The following is a 21,931-nucleotide window of genomic DNA, read 5'->3' as shown; positions in this document are numbered from 1 at the left end:
GTGAGAGACCAGGACTTACCTGGGTCTTCTTGTGGGTCCTTCTCTCCCCGTCGTCCAGTGACGAGTCTCTTTCCACAGCAGCTGCCTCCCTCTGTGCTCCAGTGTGAGCTGCAGCCCAGTTATGGGTTGCGCAGTGCAAGTGTAGACTGTCTGCTCTTGCCCTGTGCAGCCCATACTGGGCTGCAGCATGCACCGGGTGAGCTCTGCTCCACTGACAGGGCTAGTGTAGTTTTTTTGGATAACTACACACTCCAAGTGGAGCGCAGAGTTCCAAAAACTTAGTTTGCTCTGCCAGAGGAGCAGAGCTCCCCGCACAGGCCTACTCACAGGTCACAAAGGCAGTTACAGTCTGCCAGTCTTCCACAGGTCCAGTAATCTTCTGAAAATTGTAGTGGGAGTGCTACATTTATGCCCTGTGCCATCCTGTGGATGGGGGAAGCGCCTGCCCACTCCATAACCAAGAGGGGTAAGGCCTGGAGACATGCTTTGCATTGTCAGTTTAGTGATATATAACGTGTTCTGCAGTCGTCTTCTTGTGACATTTAACTTGCAGACTGTAGGTACGCTTTTGTACAATATATTAGAGACTCGAATGATATTGAAATATGACAATCTGGAGTGCAGCCAATTTGTTTTAGAGGTCAAAGCACATACACCATGTCCTGGCTAGGAGAGCTCCAATGTGCAGAGTCAAATAGCTGGCAGCATCAGTGCAGAAATAATGGGGGTGACTATACAAAAGAGCCATTTTCCTACAATCTGTAATGAAATAACAAATTAATTTTATATTATTATGAATGACACAACGTTTGATACAAAATGATCTTTTTGTTTATGTGTGTGTATAAATGTAAAGATATGCTGTGAAGCCCTGCTATTTATTGTTCTGAGTATTGTGTGGTAGGTCATAAAATTAGCATTTAGCATGAGAAAGAAGGATTCCATTGGGGTTGGCAGCAGAGTGTAGTTCTTTATTTGAATAATGTAGGTGGTTGTCAACTGAACAATTTTAATAATTTGTCCGGTGTTTTTATGTTTTGTTTTATGTTTACAATAATGAACTGTAGCGACAAATGACCATTTTAAGCCTGTAGACAGGTCTTTTGCTATTGATGTTTTCTGTAAAGGTCTTCCATTATGTGAGAAAACTGGGCTGATTGCAGAGGCCCCTTAACGTTTTCCCCCGTTTTTAACTTTTTGCTGGTGTTTTCCTGACTCTGATGGTGTCCTGGGTACTGCTAACCAGTCCCAGGGCCTGTGCTCTGTGTAAAATCAGTATGCAAATCAGGCTAATTATAATTGGTTATGTAATCCTGCCTATACGTCCCTAGCATATGGTAGGACATGTAGTTTTAGGGACCCCAGCATATGTAGTGCACCACATGTGCACTGCAGAGGTGCACAGGGCCATTGTAAAGGCAGCCTGCCTTGCTGGCTGCTTTTAAATTAAAGTTACATGCACATTCAACTTTGTAATTAAAAGTACTTAAAAATCTTTAAACTACCTTATTTTTACATATACGTCACCCCTAAGGTGTGCCCTATGTGCTTCTAGTGTTGGGTGCCATGTAGCTATAAGCAGGGACTTTATAAAAATTGTTTTATAAGCCCTGGTGAGGTAAAATAGCCAAATTAGTTTTCCCTCACTGTAGAGAGGCTATCATGGGGAGACTTAATTTCAATTAACAAGGTCCCCATAAGAGACAGATAACTTGAGTTAATTGTTATCATTAATCCCACAACTTGCCATTATTGGATTTAATATAACTAGTTCAGGTGAAGAAGTTTAAAATTCTACCTGAAAGTTGCCAACTTCAGGTCTGTAGTGCTCTTCTCTGATTAGCCAGCCTCTGGCAGCCTGGCCAGGCTGTCTTGATGAGGTGTGAAGTGGCCTGGGCTGAACTCAAATGATGTGCCTTGGGGAGGAGATCTGCCTCAGCAGATGGTGAAACAGGATGATGGGAGAGCAGCCAAACTGGTTTTCAAAGGCAGAGAAGGACATCTGGAGCAGCTCAGGACTTCCCCCATTTCCTGTAACCCCAAACAATTAGGTGTCCTCTTGATTAGATTAGGCGAGGGGTGTGTTTAGGATTCTTTGGCCACACTAGTGGGTGGGCATAGCCAGATCTAACCTCCAAATATCATTTTCAGCATTTTTGGATTTTTGAAGAATGTTGCTCCCTGGAATTGATTTTTGCCACACTTCCCAGGAAGTGGTCATCAAAGAGTCCCCAGCTTTCCACCCCAGGAGCAAGGATAAATATGGCAGAGCCTCACCCACACCTCATATCCCTACAAGGAACAAGACAAAGAAGAAGAAGGACTACCTTGTTGGACTCCTGACCTGCACCTGGTCACCGTACTCTGTAGGACTGCACCAGCTGCACAATTGGGCTTCACCACTATAAGGACTTTGCCTGCCTTCTACTGCTTCAAAAAGGGACTCCCTGTTTGCTACAGATACAAAGGAGCTGAACAGAGTCCCCTGCATTGGGGCCTGCTAGCAGAGCCCAACTGACCAGCTTCCAGTGGGCATTTGAGGATTCTGACCAGGTGCATTCTGGGAATTGTATTCCCAACTCCCAGGGAACAACTCAGAGCTTCTGGAAACTTAGATCAAGTTGTGGACCCTTCAAGGACCCAAAAAGAACCTCTGGAAGAAGATCCAGAAGTTTGGAGACATTTGGGGCAACTCCATAAATTGAAGAGGTACATTTTGGGAGTTGTAGTCCCAGACCCCAAGAGGCAAACCAGAGCCTCTGAATCCTTGGCTGGTTCTGTGGACAACTTTCCTGAATCAAGAAACACTTCTGAAAGTAAGTGTAACAGTGTTACCTTGTGTATGGCCTGAACTCTGGACTTTGTCCCTGTCCAGTGTGACCCTTTTTAACCCCTTGAGCACTAGTTGCTTCTATGGGCTAGAAAACATGACTTATTTTATTTTAAAAATCATATCTCGGGTCCCCCTTATCCTACTGGAATCATTTTGGTGGCATTTTAAAGATAAAAATATCATCTATTGGTATCAAATGGTGTTGGATTTGTATTGTGTTTTGTGCTTTACTTATTTACTCTTTTGTGATTTTTAAATACTTTACACACTTGTCTCCTAAGTTAAGCCTTCTCGTTCGTTGCCAAGCTACTAAGGGCTGAGCTAGGCTTAATTCATGGAGACCTAATTGGACCTACGTCGGGGGTTAGTGGCCTATTGCTAGGTGTAGGTACGTACCTGCCCTTACCAATAATACACTTTCCAACACATTGGCGCTCATTATGAGGCTGGCGGTCATTGACAGTCATCAGATCGCCAGCCTCGGTGTAGCGGTCTCATTGTCGCGGTCCCGGCAGTAAAGAACGCCATATCACAAGCTGTCGGGTTTGGAAACAGCCAAACCTCCACAATGCTGCCTGGTCTGCCGGTGCGCACCTCCAACCCAGCAACAGGCCTCAGCCAGCCGGCTGGATTACAGGCTACAGGCCACCAGGCTTTCTGTGGTGTTCACCCCCCCCATGAAAACCCTGGCGGTAATGCACCTGGCGACAGGAATACCCTTTCACTGGCACATGCACCCCCACACATCCACACACATGCACCACCCCCCACCCAGCTACAGACTTACAAACATCCCCACCCCTTCATGCATGCATGCATTCACATACACACCACTCGACATACATTGACACGGACACCCCCACTCACTCGCATACATACAGACACACCCCCCCACTCGCATTGCAAATATGCAGACCCACACCCCCCTCGCTTGCAAACAAACACTCAAACATCCCAATTCACGTGCACATACATGCAAACATTCACATTCAATCTCATACATGCATGCATTCACCCCTCTCCTCCGCATACTTGTACTCATACTACACCCCCCTCCGCATACTCGCACTCACACACCCACACACACAGACACCCTCCCCTGTCAGATGATCAACTAACCTTTTCCGGCGAGCTCATCGTCTGGGAGGGGATGGGTCCTGGTGGTTTTGCATCACCAGCACCACCACGGTAGCAAGACTCCACCAAGCCGTATTACGGCTCGCAATACAGCAGGTGGAGTCTTGCTGGCGTGGCAGTGCTGGCGATGCAACTGCCTCTTAGGAGTCGGACTTCTACCCATAAATGGGTGGAAGTTCCCCAATGACTCCTAATATGACGGTCAGCAGACCACCAGCTCTGGTGGTCCGTTGGCTTACAAAAAGATCACCGAAGTCATAAAGAGGCTCATTATCCTTTTTGTTCTTTCAAATAAGAGTTTTTGTCCACTGCACCACACATTAGTTTGCTTTGAATGCAGTAGAGTGCAAAGATAATGATTGTTGGTTGTTTTCCTACTCAGCCTATGCTGTTTCTGTGTCCTGTCTTCCTTTGGTTTGCAGTTTTTTACTTTATCAATCAGGATTTATTCAAAGCTTTTGTTATGCTTCGCCTTCAAGTGTATTTTCAGAGTTGAAGTGCCAGAGATGTACAGACCTTTCTACCATTTGCCTCACTTCATCACAAAGATTAAATGTTACCATCTAGCATTAAGCTTTTCTTTTCCGGAGGACAGGATAAAAACTCCGAGACTAGGGAATAACTGCTTGTTTTTTTTCCTTATTTTATAGTTTCCCTTGTTCACATTGCTCACTGTCCCTCCCTTTGATTTGCCAAAGTGCTTTAAAATCCAGCAACCTCATATTTAACTCCATTTGGCATGAATCTATTGAATTGTGACTCTTGGTATCAAATGTTAAGATCATCTACTCTATCCAAAATAGTGGATGAGGTTTCTGTTTGTAGAAAATCTGTTGTCTTGATGTGGTGGCAGAAAATGTACACTCTTAACGATGAAAACATCAGAATACTTCCAAAAAGTACTCAGCCTCTGGTACAAGCCTGCAGATGTTGGAGGGTTTGGAGGAATACATTCCCAACTCTCGAACAGTTTTCCTGCTGATCCATCAAACAGTAGTAAAGTTATTAGCGAATAATGAATATTTTTGCCCTCCTTTAACTTTGCCACCTCCAACCATTCAGCACAAGACTTGAACTACCAACAGAAAACTAAATATGTACATGTCTGTCAATTTCATGCAGATTTGTCAAGGGGAACTACAATTATTAAAAATGAGCACTCTTGCCCCTTTAAATATTTTAACCTCTTTCCTAGGTTTGAATGAAATGTGGGAACCATACACAGAGAACGTTTAGAAAACAAAACCAGTATATGTCAGCCGGATGTTTGTATGGACTTTTCATTACAAATCAGTGAAAGAACACCCTTTTGCCCCCTCTTTACTGTGTGGCTCTCCAAATGGTTCCTCATGACCCTCCACATATCATCAGTAAGCTAAATAGGGGAATAATCAGCTCAAATTCATGCAAATCTTCTATATGCTAACATAGTTATTAGAAGTCCTTTTCCGTAGCCTCACTGATGGGTTTGTATGAAACTCAGTTTATCATTAGAGATTGCTACGTACCTGCCAAAGGTCATGCAGATCCAGATACTGTATAAGGGTTTTTAGAAGAGCAATTATATGTTTCACATTCATTTCAGTTTTCCTCCTCATGTGAGATCTGCATTTGGGCTCAAACTCTGCTTAACATACCATCTGATATGTTTCATAAACTGCATCATAGTTATTAGCAAATGAATACATTTTGACTTTAACTTTGCCCCTCTATGATGGATTTGTAGGAAACTTGACATACCAACAGAAAACATAACAGTTGCTAATGTTTTTAAATGTTATGGTGATTTATCAAACATGTCCCCATTATTATTAAATCAACACATTTTGACCACATTCCTTTCAGTTTTAACCCTTTGATGGATCTGAACACCTTCACACATGCCAGCAGTAAGCTAAACCTGGTACATATCTGCCAGATGATGTGTAAATTCGTTAAAATGTCTTAGGTTGAAGCACATTGAAACACATCTTTGCAACTGTCAGCATTTCTCCAATTGTAACTGTTTGAAGATCACCTGACACCTTTTTGTAAAACAACTTCCTACAAACTGCAGAATGGATTTATATCAAACCAAGCACAGGCATTCCTCTGACGAGTTCTAGTTTCATAGCAACTTTGTTGCAATTCCTTTCAGCTGTTTTGCTGTACTAAGTAGCAATGTTTCGTACAGGAGATAAAATAAGAAACAAGTTTTTTGATCCTCCCTACTTTATCTACACCCCTCAAAATTGATCTGTATATAACATGAAATGCTGAATTTCTGTCAGCTCTGCTATTTAACTTGAACATGTTTTGCAGGTGTGTCATATGGTGCTAAAGTTATGAACAATGCAAAATCATTTTGTTTGTAAATTGAAACTCAGAACTAACCAACATATTTGAAATTGCCATGTATATATTCATATGTTAGTTATATATTACAACTTCATCATGAACGACATGATGATAAACATTTGTATTAAATCTATGGTTATTGAATGAATAGTTATAAATATATATTTGATTACCAGTCTGTACCTGAGATTTAACTAGAATTACATTATGATTTAAAGAATAACTGCTTTCTATTTCATTCCCCATGCAGGCTATCTGGAATGAATGTGCCTCCTCCAGTTATTAGTAACAAAAATTGGCTCCGACTTCATTTTGTGACAGACAGCAATCATAGATACCGTGGATTCAGTGCCCAATATCAAGGTACAATGCATTCAGAATATTAAGACACTTTATTTTACTCAATAGTTCATGCTGTCTACATTTATGCATAGATTTAGTATGGTATTTACAAATTAAGTCTTAATTTTCACATTGGTGCAACATGATAACAAGCAAGTGTCGAAAAGTCACTCTTATGCTAGACTGTGCTGCTTTGCCTATTTGCTCAAGACTGAAAGGAGCAGCTATTGAAAGATTATCTGAGAAACGCAAACTTTTTTTTCAAAATTGTTATAGTGTGTTTCTTTAAAATTATGCATGCTTTTTCAATTATTATCAATCCACAATTTAGTTCACATGATTGTTACTGACTTTAGAAAAGGTATGTAGTTGAATTATCTGTTGTCATAATCATATTTGATTTTGCTTCGTTATACATTGTATTCATATTCAAAATTGTTGTTTGAAATGAAATAGAAAAATGCAAGAAATCCAGTTTCAGCAGAAAATACTTTGATATGCATGTCATCAGCCACTATTGAAACACATGTCTGTCTTTTTTTAGTCATTATATGTAGAATTGTAAATCATCACACAGATTAGATTTCATTGTTTTCCCATCTAAATCATGGATTCAAACTACTTAGTAGCCAAATATTTCAAAGCAAAGCAGTGTGTTTAAAGCTGGTCATTTTCATTTGATAATAATGTAATATGAAAGAGTGTCTTGTCTTCAGTTTTTCATCTCATTGTGATAGCAGACCATTTTGGTATCAATAAACATTTTGTTCTCTATCTGTTTCATATAGGTAAAGGTAATATTCATAACAAAGCATCATTTCAAACATTGCATGATACAGCACATTTACCTATTCAGTGCATAACTGATCATATATGGGTGATGAATTGCAAGCACATGACAGCTAGATGCCTATTAAAATCAATTTCTTTAAATGTCAATGGGCATAATGAAAATAAAAGACAAATGTGGATCCAATTTTGAGTAACTGTTAAACTCTAGAAGTAAGAGATCAATACTGAGTAAGTTTACCTTTAAAGTAAAGTGAAGCAATAGCAATTATATTTAGGGACAGGCAATGGAAGCAATAAAGAAGACGACCATGGGGAAAAGGACTTCAGATGACTGGTTCAAAATCAGTGTTCTGAAAGTATTGTTTTCTGCATCTCTATTTAAACAAAATAGATATAAGTTAACTAAATTAAAAGGCTAATGTAACTAGAGGCATGTCAGAGGGAAACAGCAGAAGTACTTTAAATCAACAATAAATTAACCATATAAGTGATGATTCTGTAGATTTTGTAAAAACAAATACAAAAGGCTAAGTACAAATAATTATTAAGAATGGTATTTGATTTTCAGAGAAAGTTGGGATGATAGAGATACAAGAATAGACTACAAAGTAAATGCTACTGTTGTCAATAGTAAAAAAGAAAAGCAAGCTATCTCATGATTTCTGAAAGAAGAATTTTAAAGATTGTGCGCAATGTGCTACAATGACCATGTAGCACAATGGGAAGCTCAAATATACACAACACCCCTGGAAATGTAAGAAATACATTAACAAAAAGTTGATTTTGCACAATAGTGTTAGTGTTACAATTAGTTGGACAGTTGTAAAATTTTCTATATTAGGAAATGCTGTAATAAAATCATTTACTAACACAAATGACTCCATTGTATCCAAGTCTCAGAAGAGGACTTAGTTCACAAAAATTGGTACAATTAAATCAATGTCAGAGGTTATTCTTTAATTCAGTTATAACACCAAACACATCTTTTTGGAAGTTACCTAATAAATCAAACTCCATGTAAGGTGGTTGCAGGTTCTTTAATACAAGGCATCAGCCGGAACCTTGTTTAGGTAATGTATACATTTTAGTGATAATTCCTGCATAAGTGCTTGGAGATGAGTGTAAAGAATCTATAATGTTGCTTCATTAACTGTATAAGTGTAAGGTTGCATGCAGACTACTAAGTGTTATAGGTTTTAATATTCTTTAATTTTGTTCTGTCAACCCGGAACCACCTTGGACACTATCCATAGTCAACTTTGTATGATCTGTTTGTTCCTTTGATTGTCAAGATCTCAGTAGAAAAAACAGGCCTGCCCTCCTTGTTTTCTTCCCATGTGCACATACATTACTATGCAGTATTTTGTCCAAGGTTGTTTTCATGCTAACCATATTTAACTGTGTTGTTTGGAATACATATGAATTCCTGGTGGTGAAAATTGCTACATTCACTATAGATAATACAATCACTGTTCCTGGCTGTATTATCCATAGTGAATGTAGCAATTTACACCACCAGGAATTCATATGTATTCCAACCTGTACAGTTAAATATGTACAATACTAATGTATGTGCACATGGGAAGAAAACAGGGAGGGCATTCCTGTTTTTTTCTACTGAGATCTTGACAATCAAAGGAACAAACAGATAATGGTTTCTAGAAGCAAAGGAGTTTGGTAGAAACATTGGAAAGAACTGTGGTTTAGTTATTGGAATATAAACCATTGTGAAATATTCATTCCAATAAATAAAACAAAAAATCTAACATTCAACAAAGACATTAGTCTATATAATGTAAATGGTTGCTTTGTGATATCCACTATAACCACGTGTCAATCACTAGGTAGCTAAAAATGCCCCTTGAGTAAATACCAGTTGTGATAGTTGTGCCTCATGCTGGAAGGAATCAGCTACTATGAACAGTCTTCCAGCATTACTGTTAAACGTGAGCTAAATTTGCATAGTGATGTGTTCTATTTTCATGAATTCCTGTCTCCTTAGTCAGCTAGCCTCAGATTGTCATGACAAACCCAGTGGTCACATGACAAACCCCAGACTGAATTACACAAGCATTGAGATGGTGGTCTAATACTAGATAGATTTGTTAGTAGAATCAGTGAGTCTCCCCTGAGTTCCATGCCTCCCCACTGCCAAAATAAGTGGGCATGAATGTCCCCTTACTAAGGAAATTACTCAGCCGCCTATGCCATGGAATCAATTTTGCCTACTACTCCACTTCAGACATAGGAACAAATGATGAGGCGAATGGGAGAGCGGGACTCTGTTCCTAACTATGTCCCAAAGCTGATGCAATCCAGTCTGTGCTGGATTTTTGTAGGGTTATCTAACGTATCACCCCTTGGACATTTGTGCCCAGCCTAGGTGCCCATCATGCTTTTACAAAAAGAAAAAGAAAGTTACTGTTATTTATATTTAAAGCAATCTAGCTAACTTGTAAATCTATAGACAATATTAACGATAGTGTAGTATTTGAAGAAATATGATGTGTCATACAATTTGGTTAAGAAAATGTGTGCTACAAAAGTTGCATTTCTGCCTCATGTTGATTTGGTTATTTCATTTATTCTATGTAGAGAGCCCAAATGATCTGCGTTCTGCAAATGCACTAAGCACCCACAGTTGAAACATACTTATATTAAAAAATTAAACCAGAATGGCGTGCCAGTAATTAACCACTGTCTTAAACAGGGCTTTGAAGCAGTTGATAATATACCTAAATGGCAGAGTGTAGGTATATGTTATATATTATACAGAAGCAACACTTTCCAAATCTTTCAGTAAAAGGTTGAGAGCCATGAAACTAAGGCCCTTCTTGAGTTAGCTTATGCTAAATGATGAAAGCAAAAGTCAATGAATAGAATATTTCTTAAACTAAACTAGCCATAATTGTTCTAGGGGCTTAAATGTAACCACATTATAGCTTGCTAGGTTATCTTAAGGAACAATTTCACAAGTAGGCCTACAGTAGATCAGTAATGATATACAATGTTAAAAAACACATGTATTCAAATATATTCATGAATATATGATTCATATGCCATTAAAATACATTACAATTGGAACATTAAACTCAGGGCCTAAATTGATTAAATAAGGGAATACTAGATTTATGAAAAGTAAATATTAAAGATGACTTTTATAGTGGATTTCAAGGCTAAGTATCCCCAGTTTATGGTAATCATTTCATTGTCACAATTTCCAATATAGTCACACTCACACCGCAGAGGGTCTCTGTGAAAATGCTGAGCTTGCCTAAAGATTATGTACTGGTCCACAGAAGGTAATATTTGCTACTCAAGGTAGTAGAGTGCTAATATAGATAATTTGAGATTCTAGAGTAAGATTCTTAAGGAATGGGTACAAGTAATATTAAAATAAAGTGATAGAAATTGTTACAGCCTTAAAATCCAGTAAAGAGATGAAATGCACATATGTACTTAAAGACAAATATCACAGATTGTAGATCTAAAGGAGCCTATTTCTCCGACTAGACAGTGAATCAAAATGATAGGTAGGAACAGAATCTTACCATTCCTTTAGAAAGTGGTTTAGACAGAGCCTTCTCCTCTCTCACTGAATTCCATAAGAAGCTGAAGACCGCGCTCTTTGTATAAGCACCTCATACCTACACACCCGCCCAACTGCTTGGATACCCTTTTTAGGGGGTTAGTGCACCTTATAAATCAATATAATATATAACATAACACAACATAGCATAACACTTTTGTTGCAGTTCAGTTGTGTCCTACTGCAAACAATCCCACAGTGCTCCTCACTAAATCCAAGGGAGAGAATCCCTCCCCCTTGTGCAGAACCTGTGTGCCTACCAATAGGTGTGGACTGACTAACAAACCGTTCCTCCTCTGTGGTCACTCCAAACCAGTTGTGGGGACAGCCCAGCTCCCCCACTAGGTTTGGTGCTTATCTGACTGAGAACACAGAGGAAGGTGACTATTCAGTTGTTGTCTGACGTCTGCTTCAGGCAGGGAAACAGTAACTTTCTAAAGTCCCTTTTACTTGATAGTTTTCAAAAAGCCTCTGTCACCATTAAGTTGGGATTTTAATAAATAATAAAAATAGCTGTTTACTAATTTTTAATGCTGGTCCCAACCCTGAGATAGAATCATTATTTAACATTGATCGCCAGTCTTTACCTATGGCCCAGTCAGCTTTCTTATAGTGAAAATAACTTTTGAGTGTTAGTCACTGTAGAGACATGTTAACTTTAAATTTCCTCATGTCCTACATCCTACATTTAAACACCATGCGCCCTTCCTTCTTGGCTACAGAGTGTATATAGGGGAGACAGATTAATACCTAAAAGGGGGGATTTCTTCTGTCAAAAATGGTAATTATTTTTAGGTGGGGCTGCGGTTTTAAATCTGCAGCAGTCCGGCTGCATTGGTAGACCTAGAGTCATATTTATCTTGTCACAGTAGTGGATGGCTTAGTAGCGCTGTAGTCCATAGGAGATAGGTAACTTTCCATGCCATGGGTGTGTTTTAAGACACCTTATTCTAGGGCCTTATAGGAAAGTTAAATATGCCAGTTAGGTGTATGCCAGACATGTTTTAAGAGCCAGACCACATGCACTGGGTATTAGACAGCAGTGTTGTGCCCACGGGTGCTGTTTAACAGTCATAAATAAAATTCTGTGAAAAAATGGAGTGACAGTGCAAAAAGGGGCATTGTCTTTCAAATTAATATTGAGTGACATTCAGAGGATTGAATATCGGTATCCATTCGGTGCTGAAGCAAAACATTAAAACCTGAGAAATGTGCAGGGGTGTGGAATTAGTACTGAACAACACTCAGGACATATTGTTTGAGGTCCATGGTAACACGTTTTCATGTATATTTGCGTCCCTGGGGCAAGTAGGCTGGGTTTACAGTACCATATTATGGATCAGGGAAGGACATTGTCTGCAGTTAAGGTAACATTTGTGTCCATATGTTAATGCTGTTTGAACTTGTATTTATAGTTCGTTAATGCAAAGCCTTTAGTTATTAGGGTGAGCACTCTAAAGAAATGTTGTAATCTCAGACTGTACTGCTGACAGTGGTTCCAGTATAAAAATGGGTATACACATTTGCTAACTTAAAAAATATGAGGCTACATATAATACTCCAAGTGTGCTCTCTGGTTTCATGCAAAAATTTGCAGAAGCTTGAAAGAAAGATTGGTGATTCTTTCCTTTCAGAATAAAATGTTCACCAAAAAATGAAAGTAGGGAAAAAAAGTTCTGCTAAGTTACTGTGAAATTTAGGTACCATTTCTTTAAATGCTAGCATTTAAAAAACATAAAGGAAAAATCAATGTAAGCAGTTCCAACAAGAGTATGGGAATCATGAAGATAAACAAGCATTTGAAAAGCTAGTAAGTCTGACATTGATATCAGCGGTTTGGTTTTGTCAATGCGTGTCTTGTTTTGACTTGTTTTTTAATAAAACGTTACTGTTGTGGGAGCTGCTGGACCCTCACCATCATAACAAACATTGGCAAAAAACAAAAAAGAAATTGTCTCAAAAAGCACACCTTGCCACTGTAGCTCAGGCCACTGAGAAAAACTACTTTATGTGCCAGTATGCTCCTTGTGAAACAGTAGAATGCTGTCACAGTAAAGCCATTTGATAAACAGATAGAGGGAGATAGAATTTTAATACATACAAAAGGTCTTTGATAAATGATTAGGGGCTCAATTCTTAAAGAAAATCCCATAAATGCACACATAATATGTCTTTGCATTAGTGCAGATTTACAGCTTTTGTGAATTCACAATAATTGATGGGAGTAGGTCAGGAAATAGTACTCCTAGAAAATATTTATGAACCATATTTTAGCGTAAGCAAATATGCATGTGTAGATATGCTCATGCAAAAATCTTTTGAGCGTTTACAAGTTCACTTACCCCCAACCTCTTTTTCCCCAACCCTGGAGGAAGTTTTACTTCTGCCCTTGTCAGGAGTAAATTTCTAACCTTTCTCTGTATGGGAAACGATTAGAGAAGAGCTGGTGAAAACCCCCAAAACATGCAAGTAAGTAGGTTTGCACAAACTCAAAAGGGCATTCCAGCCCTAGAACTAGTGCTTACCCCTATCTCCAGCCTCAGGATGTAGATCGTCCGAAAGGTGTCAACATAAGGAAATTGCTAGTATTCAAGCTCTACTATAGTATAAGCCCTGGCATGATCATAGAGTCTATTATTAGAGCTATTATATAAGGAGTTTACTGCCATAATTTGTCTCAATACTACATAGCACAAAAGGGACAACAGAATATTTTTAAACATTCTACATCCCTGCTGTTATGAGGACAGATTTATTGCTAAAATATGGAGATGGTTATTATAGAGGTTTATATATTAATGTAAGCATAAGTGATAAATTACACACTAAACAAAGTTGAGACATAGTAAAGCTAAACTGGCCTCATTGGAGGGGACTTCAATTTGGGTACAGGCATATTATAGAAATGTAACAAATTATATAACAATCTGAACTAGTGCCACAATGAGCATAACAGCACTAACATTGGTATCAGGATGACACTTGTGAAATATTTGCCAGATGGCTTGACCTTATGTGACATATTATGTGTTCTATTTCTAAACTAACAGTTATTCAAGAATTGATTACACTTTATTTAAAAAAACCCTTATGAAGAATAGAATTAAAAATCCAGCCATAATCATCCTCCATCTGACCACATTTAATGTGAGGTAACAATCCTATTCAGTAATACAACGAAGAGATGATTCAGTTGGGAACTGAATATCCAGCTATGAAAAATAAAGATTTAAGTGACATAAGTGAAAACAAAACGCAAAAGTACTTTGGCATCAGGGAATGATGAGAATGTATTGTAGCAGTCACTAATGCACTATCGTAGAGGTGAGTTGATTATTTATTCTTTGAGTGTGTGAAAACTGCAAATGTAGGTACTTGTGATAAAAGAAACTGAACTTAAGCAAGTGGAGAGAGAATGTGGAAGCAAAAGGTTAAACACTGAACACAGACCAAAAAGTAATAGTCAGAATATAAACCAGTATTAATAAGAGGGAGCAGAACATACATTATTGTAGCTGAAAAAAAGTGGGGATTGATTGCAAGCTGCAACCAAATATTGTTTTTAGGAATAATGCTGTCAACTCAGTGATGGACAATACTGACATTGCCAAAGAATTTAGGAAATAGTGCAAAGGTTAATATTAAGAGAAGGGAATCGATGAGCAAAAGCTGAATTTGTAGAAAACACAAAGTTGCCTGATCTAGTTTGGTACAAATAGATAAATACATTCCTAAGAAAGAAATAGAACTTTTATGATCTCAATGCAAAAAGTCAAATCACTGGTACCAGATGCTTCACTAAATGTAAAATTAAGAATGGGTATAATTAATAACATTCAAACAAAGTATACAGTGTAGACATTGTCACAGTGCCTTACAAATTGTATATGTTATAAAACTGTTAAAACAACTGAGATTCCGAGTGTTGTACAAACTATTACATTATACCATTAATGTAGAATCAAATTAATTTGTTAACATAGATTTTGGCAGCAAGAATAGAAGAAATATAAAAACAGGCTCAAAGGGAGCAGGAAGGCTTTGTTAGTGGAAGAGGTGTTTAAATTGCTGGCGATAAAGAAACTTCCTCAGTGTGCATGCTAGGAAGGACATTGATAATATAAACTCACAGCATTTGTTCAGCCTATTGAAAATAGAGAATTTTGATGACTGATGTATTCAGTGTCATGATTACTGCATGTTAATATGCCAGAGTGGTAGCTAAGGTGTTGTATCAGATGTTTTAGGTTAGAATGATGAGGAAGGTGGGGATGTCTGCTCTCTGCTTCCTCTTTTGGAAGTGAATATATTACCCATATTCACTGTTGAAATGATATTGCTAATTCTCATTTCTGAGACATCCTGCACAGCTATTTACCATACTGTATCTTAATTTCAGTGCCAGTGCTGTTTGTATGATTAATTGGTATATTTCAACATGTATTGCCTTATAGGCTTTAAGAACAACCTTCTCTTTGATAAGTATGATGCCACATAAGCACATTCCTACTATCTAGGCTACATTTGTGAGTGGAACATTAACAAAATGTTACCCCTGAACATAGATCCACCAGTGAAATTAATTAAGAAAATTGTGGCTAGATCACACGATCGGAATCTGTGGTTTTGACCTATTCACTGCTTGAATAAAATAGCTTTGCTGTTGAGACCAAAGTCTGCATTTACACTTGATTTGGAACTTTGATTTTAAATTGACTGAAAATAACTATTCTTGGAAAGCTGTAATTTATATATACACCCCACACTGACCCTACCCCCATTAACCTCCCCTGCTTCAAAGAATAGGAATACAATGTACTTTGCTCTTTTATGTAAAGTGTGTTTTTCTTCACATTATTTCTAACCTATTTTCCCTGTGGAGAAATCCATTCCTCTCGCACTCCCTTAATAAATAAGCCCTTCTGTTAACACACCAGAAGCACACGCTGCCTTTTGTGTGAGTGCTTCTGATATGAATACTTGCTCGGTTGCATACTGATAAACTTCCTTACTCTGAGTACAGGTCTTTCTCCTCTCAGTCCTTACTGCATGAGCAGTACTCTGCTTCCACAGAAATTGATTACCTTAACCAGGCAGAAAATACCCCCAATATGACCACCCCTATCCCAGCATGCCATATAACAGCACTAACTAACCACCACAACAGTCCCATCTAACCACATCCTACCAAACCCAAGCCTAAAAGAACCAAACTGCAGGATGAGACCCTAGGGGAGAGAATTCAGGACTGAGGAAGGAAGACCTATACTCAGAGTAATGAAGTTTACCGGTAAGTAACTGGGCATTACCTCCTCTTACGTCTTCCTCGCCCAGCACACCAAACCTAAAGTGCAACACCAAGTGGTTAATCGATACAGCACACACAAATTAAATCATGTACTACAGACACATGATCTGCAAAAGCACTTGCAACATACACTGCGACATGAAGGTATGTGGGGACACCCAAGTAGCAGTGCAAAGTTGCCTTAGACGCTGCCCAGGAAGCTGACATTCCTCTGGTCCATCTGCCCTAAACAGAAGACGACAGCTGTCGAGCCACAGAATCATAAACCCCAGTGTCTGCCAGCTTGACCCACCAGGACAAGATAGCCGGAGAGTGACGAAGGTCTTAGTAAAAAGGCCAAAAGTAATGAACAAAGAATCCACCTTACAGAATGACTCAGAACGAGTCAAAAAAATGGATGATGCCTTATGAACATTTGGCGTATGCAACAGGACCTGCTCCTCAGAGGAAGGCTTCAGAAAAAACACAAAACTATATCCTCTGAGCAATGAAAAAGAGTAGGTAACTTAGAGAGAAAAGAAGGACTGAGTTTCAAAATCACCTGATCAGAAAAGAACCTCAAAAAAGGTGGAGAAGGCAACAAAGCACCAGATACCTTGATCCGCCTACTGGAGAAGATCAGCACCAAAAATGCCTCCTTGGCCAACAAAATCTTCAACTCTGAAGACTCAAGAGGCTCAAAAGGAGGACCCTGAAGGCTATGCAACACCAGGGAAAGATCCCAAAAAGGAACTAGAAAATGTAATATGGGCTGTCTAAGACAAAAAGTCCTCAACAGATGGGAGGCCAAAATGTCAGGAACCCTGATAGCCTGTATTGCAGCCAACTGGCTGCGAATTGTGGAAACCACCAGACCCAACCAAAACCCATCTCTCATAAACTCCAAAACCAAACTGGGGTCACACACATGAGAGACAGCACTTTAACTCCACACCATTTTTCGAAATTCCTCCAGTAATGCCCATACTTCTCCAGTGTTTAAGGATACCTAGATTACTAAATCGATTCAGACACCACAGCTGAACAACCCTGCAAGATCAGTCCCATCCTTTCTAATGCCAAACCCCCATCCTTAGACCCTTCAATGACTCCAGCGACAGGCAGGGGGACCTGAGTGGGGACTGAAAGAAGGGGAACTGCCACTGGGGAGAGACGGACAACTGAACTAGCAGGGGAAACAAAGACCTCCTGCTCCACCCTGGAGCCCAAAGAAGAACCTCTACATGGTCTGACTGAATTTTCCTCACTACCCTGAAGATCAGCTGGAAGGGAGGAAAACAAAACAGGATACCGTCTGGCCACTGCACTGACAGAGCATCCATCGGCCATGCCTATTGAGAAGGAACCAAGGAAAAGAATGAGGAGAAGAAAGAGAAAGTTGGACTCTGCTGCAAAGAGATCCAGCCATGGGACATCAAATCTCACTATGATCTGAGGAAACAGGAGAGGGCACAGACAGAGGAAACCGATGATGAAAAATGACAGCTAAATAATCTGCAGGCCCACGCTGCTTACCTGGAAGATACACTGCTGACAGAGCAAGCAGATTCTGCTCTGCCCAACAGCAAATCCTTTGTCTTTTGATGTGCACCCAGACAACCTGGTTGTTGATTTGGACACAAACTGCCCGCGACCTTACCACCTGGGCAAAATGGAGAATGGCCCTCCACACAGCTGCCAGTTCCCTCCAATTGGATGTCCAAGAGGTCTGACTTGTCATCCATTCCATCTGAGCTGAATGAGGAGGACAAATGGCAGCCCACACTGCTTGAATCTTGGCATAGAGGAACTTGAGTCAGCAGAAACCTGACTGAAAAGTTAGAAACAGAATAAGAGCTCCTTACTCAATATTCTTGTCAACAGAGTCAGAGGGAAGTGCATCCTCTGAAATAACCGACCCCACAGGAGAAAGACCTGCCATAATGTTGCTCTGAAAAACCCTCCAGAGGGTACCACTTCGGCAGAAAGCGGGACATATTGACGTTCCAAATTCCTCAACTCATTGGTCAACACTCGCCTAAGTGAACTGTGCAAAGAATGGAATTCCTGCTCAGCGTGTTTGAAATGTTACAGAAAGTTACAGAAGGCACCACCACTGAAGCCAGAAACCCTAAATAATCCCTTAATGTGAGCTAGTACCTCCACCTAGTCAGTGCCTATACAAAATGTCTTTTGACATTCTAATCTTCAGTATCTGGCAAGAGGTCGGGGTCCATGCAAGGCACCTTACAGGGCACAGCATCAGCCTTTCTGGCCCTCATAGCATCTTCCACAGCAGCAGAATTCATGGACTGTAGCAAATCCATAGATGGCAGGGCCAAGGACGTCCCAGCTTGCTCCTCACACATGCAGCATGAACGCCCTCTCGATCCATAATGCAGGTACTGCAGACTACCAGCAACTGGCTTTGTTGCCCAGCATTTGTTTGTCTCTCCTCATGAGAAGATACGAGGAGGCCATCACTATTATGGACAACAAGCGCCTGAAAGCACATGGAGCAATACCCAAACATAACAGGGGATTTTTAAAAAATGAGCATGCGGTGTGCCACACTCAGACAACGTCAAGCTGAGTGCACGGCTCGCTGCCTACAAATCACCTTAAAAAATGGACCACCCAGCATGTCCAACACGCCACATGTGAGTCCCGAACGCCAGGCATGTCGGGAAGACACCGGCAATAAACAAAACCGCTTAAGCAGGTTTCCCTAAAGAAAAAAGAAAAAAAACAAAAGAACCTAAAAAAAGAAATCAACTAAAGGACAGAATATTCTCTTCTCGGCTAGCTGGTGTCAGGCATCAATTATGTGCACACAAAAAGCAAAACAAGATATGGTTAGGTAAGGATTCTTGTTATATGACAGTATGGGGTAGGGATGGCCGTATTGGGGGGTATTTTCTGGCTGGTTAAGGTAATCAATTGATGTGGGAGGGAGGACTGATCACGCAGCAAGGACTGGACAAGGAAGTTGTACGAGAAGGTAACGAAAAGTTCAGTTTTGTGGCCACCCTGACTCTTCGTTACCCTGTGACTCCCTTTTTTCTCAATCCTTACAAATGTAAAAATCTAAACAGAGAAGGAAGCCTTCTGCACCAGGGATTTGATTATTTTTTTAATTCCAAATGTAGCTATTGCTATCTTCAGTGAAGTGTATGTTATGTATTTGAATTACTGTTTAAAAAAATAACATATTTTGTTATTTTGCTACCATTTTAAATTTGACAGGTCAATTTTACTTATAGTAAAGTGTTTAATTATATATCACTTTGTGTTGAATTTTTGTTGTTTCTAAGCCGCTAAATAACAACTGTTATTAATAACCACATTAATCGTATTAAAATAATAATAATAATACCCTTAATCTGTATGTTACAAATTTGCATACAAGCTTCTGTGTGTGTGCGCCAGGTAAAGCTCTGACACAGTTGAATCTAAGAGTGTTTATCATATGATTGTTTTTTTGTTTTTCACCACAAACAGCTGGCAAGTATGACTTGTTGCAGACATTGTAAACAAATAAAGCTCCACTGCACGATTTAACAGGCTCATTGCAGAAGTTTTCAATTGCATGGCCTTTTCAATACATCGGTGAGGCGTGCTGACTCGCGCACTTTCACCTACTAAATGCCAATCTACTTCCTCATAATATGGTCTGCGGTCTCATGCAGGCTGATGGGAATAATGTCTTGATCTAATTTTCTTATTACAGAGCATTTCCTTTTGATAAATAATTAGTGGCTGTGCATCTGTGGGGTACTGCGATTTAACATGCAAATAAATAGCATTAGGTTATCTCTGACTAGTGTCACAGTCAGTTGTTATGAGAGTGATGAGCTATGCGTTTGCTGTGAGGCATTACCTTAATCCTCTGTTGCAATAGAACTGCGCTTTGTCTCCTAATGGGAGATCTGATTATCTCTAGGTAAGAAGCACCATGGGAAAATATTTTAGAGTTGCGCCTCCGATTATGTTGCTCTCCCATTGCTGAAGTGCTGTAAAGGTACAGTACTCTGCAAATGTGAGCGCTTTGCAATTACTCACAGTGTGAGCAGTTTACTGGGAGAAAGATTAGACGTTTTTAGCGTTTAAATGTTTTTAATTCGACCATACTTCAAAGGCAATTGCTGCACGCTAAACATTACCAAAGAAATATTAGATTTTTAAATGTTTCCATATTAGTAATCCCTGGCACGCGTACTTTACGAAATGCAGTAAGGCGAAGATAGTTGGAGTAACACTTTAATCTCTTTATTTTGGTGCTGTGCCCATCTGTGTGTAGGACTGAACACTGCAGTGCTTCAAACTGCTGAATAGTGTGCAGTAGCAGATTGAAATTATTTCATCGAGCTAGACTCGAAATTCCAATTCATGGAGAAGCTCAAAACCATTTTAGGATTTTGGAGTCATATTAGACTTCTTAGAAGCTTTTAATTACTTGCGACCCCTGACACTGCCTCTGCGACCCCTGACCTCAGAGGTGGCAAAATCAGTGCAAGGGACACATGGACATCACATCTTGATGGGTCTTACTTGGGGCTCCACTTCCTTGTTTTCAATCTTTTTTTTTAATTGCACTAATAATGAATAATATATTATTCACTATTAGTGTGATACAAAATGGAATTCAGATGGCTGTAATATGACCCTCCTTGGTAGCTGATATAAGTAGAAACACTTTTAAATGTATGTTGTGCGCATGCTTGCAGGTGAGTGTGTGCTTATGTAAACAAAGAGTATGTATGAGTGAATGTGTGTTTCTGTAAGCATGTGTGTGTGAGTGAAAGTAAAGATGAAATGGCGCGTGATGTCACTTCCGCTTCCCCTGGCATTTTGGTGAATTGACGTCCATGGTGTCTTCCAAAAAAGGTAGAATGTCATTAAGGTGCCAGAGCACCGAAGGTGATCTTGAGTGTGTCAGGTTGCTTTTCTAGGGTCAGCCATTTTGTAATTAGTGCAGTTTACTTCCAAAATAACGCTAGCCTTAAATGGAAGCCAAGCAAGAGTGAGCAGAATTGAAGAGATGTGAGTGTATCTTCTAAATCCTACTGATTTAAAGCTATGTTGCATTCCTGACAAGGGATTTGATAGTTACACCATATATCTGCCAACTGAAAATCGAGTAGTGAGAGGTAGAAGGTTAACAAGAGGGGCTTCATAGTTTTCACAATTAGAGTAGTTCCGGACGCTTATACTGGCTGAGGTTGACATGGCATTGATTTATTGTGCTTTCTCCGGGAGAGAATGTGGGGGAACGGCCAGATCTGCCTGACTTTTCGAACTGGGGAATCAGGTTCAAGTCCCGTGATTCTGGGCAATTCACTTTATCTCCCAGTGCCTAAAACAAACAAAAAAATGTGTAATGTAACTGGGGCCCATGTAAGGACCTCTAATGTCTTTGGGTCGAGTTTGCGCTATATAAAACTGCAAAATTAAAAAAAAAAGATGAATATATTTTCCATGGTTTATTCTCCACCGGGCAGCAAAGGTTTTTTTTTTTTATTGAGGAAGCAAATGCTCTGGTATATTCCCTGTTTCATAAGGGTGATCCCCTCTCTGTTTTCCATGATTTTTAATAACTGGGGTGGATCAGCCT

General features: G+C 39.6%; 1 protein-coding gene across 1 annotated transcript in view; it reads left to right on the top strand.

Annotated features, from left to right (window-relative positions):
• Nucleotides 1–21,931, top strand: part of CSMD3 (CUB and Sushi multiple domains 3) — a 2,682,374-nt gene that overhangs the window by 868,192 nt on the left and 1,792,251 nt on the right. Inside the window, exon 6 of the mRNA XM_069220640.1 lies at nt 6,558–6,670. Within this exon, the coding sequence (XP_069076741.1) occupies nt 6,558–6,670 (113 nt within the window). The remainder of the gene's footprint in view (nt 1–6,557; nt 6,671–21,931) is intronic.

Source organism: Pleurodeles waltl, chromosome 2_2 (genome assembly GCF_031143425.1).
Source record: "Pleurodeles waltl isolate 20211129_DDA chromosome 2_2, aPleWal1.hap1.20221129, whole genome shotgun sequence".
NCBI classification, from domain to species: Eukaryota; Metazoa; Chordata; class Amphibia; order Caudata; family Salamandridae; genus Pleurodeles; species Pleurodeles waltl.
The sequence above is the reverse complement of the archived record's forward strand: the minus strand, read 5'-3'. Positions and strand labels throughout refer to the sequence as shown.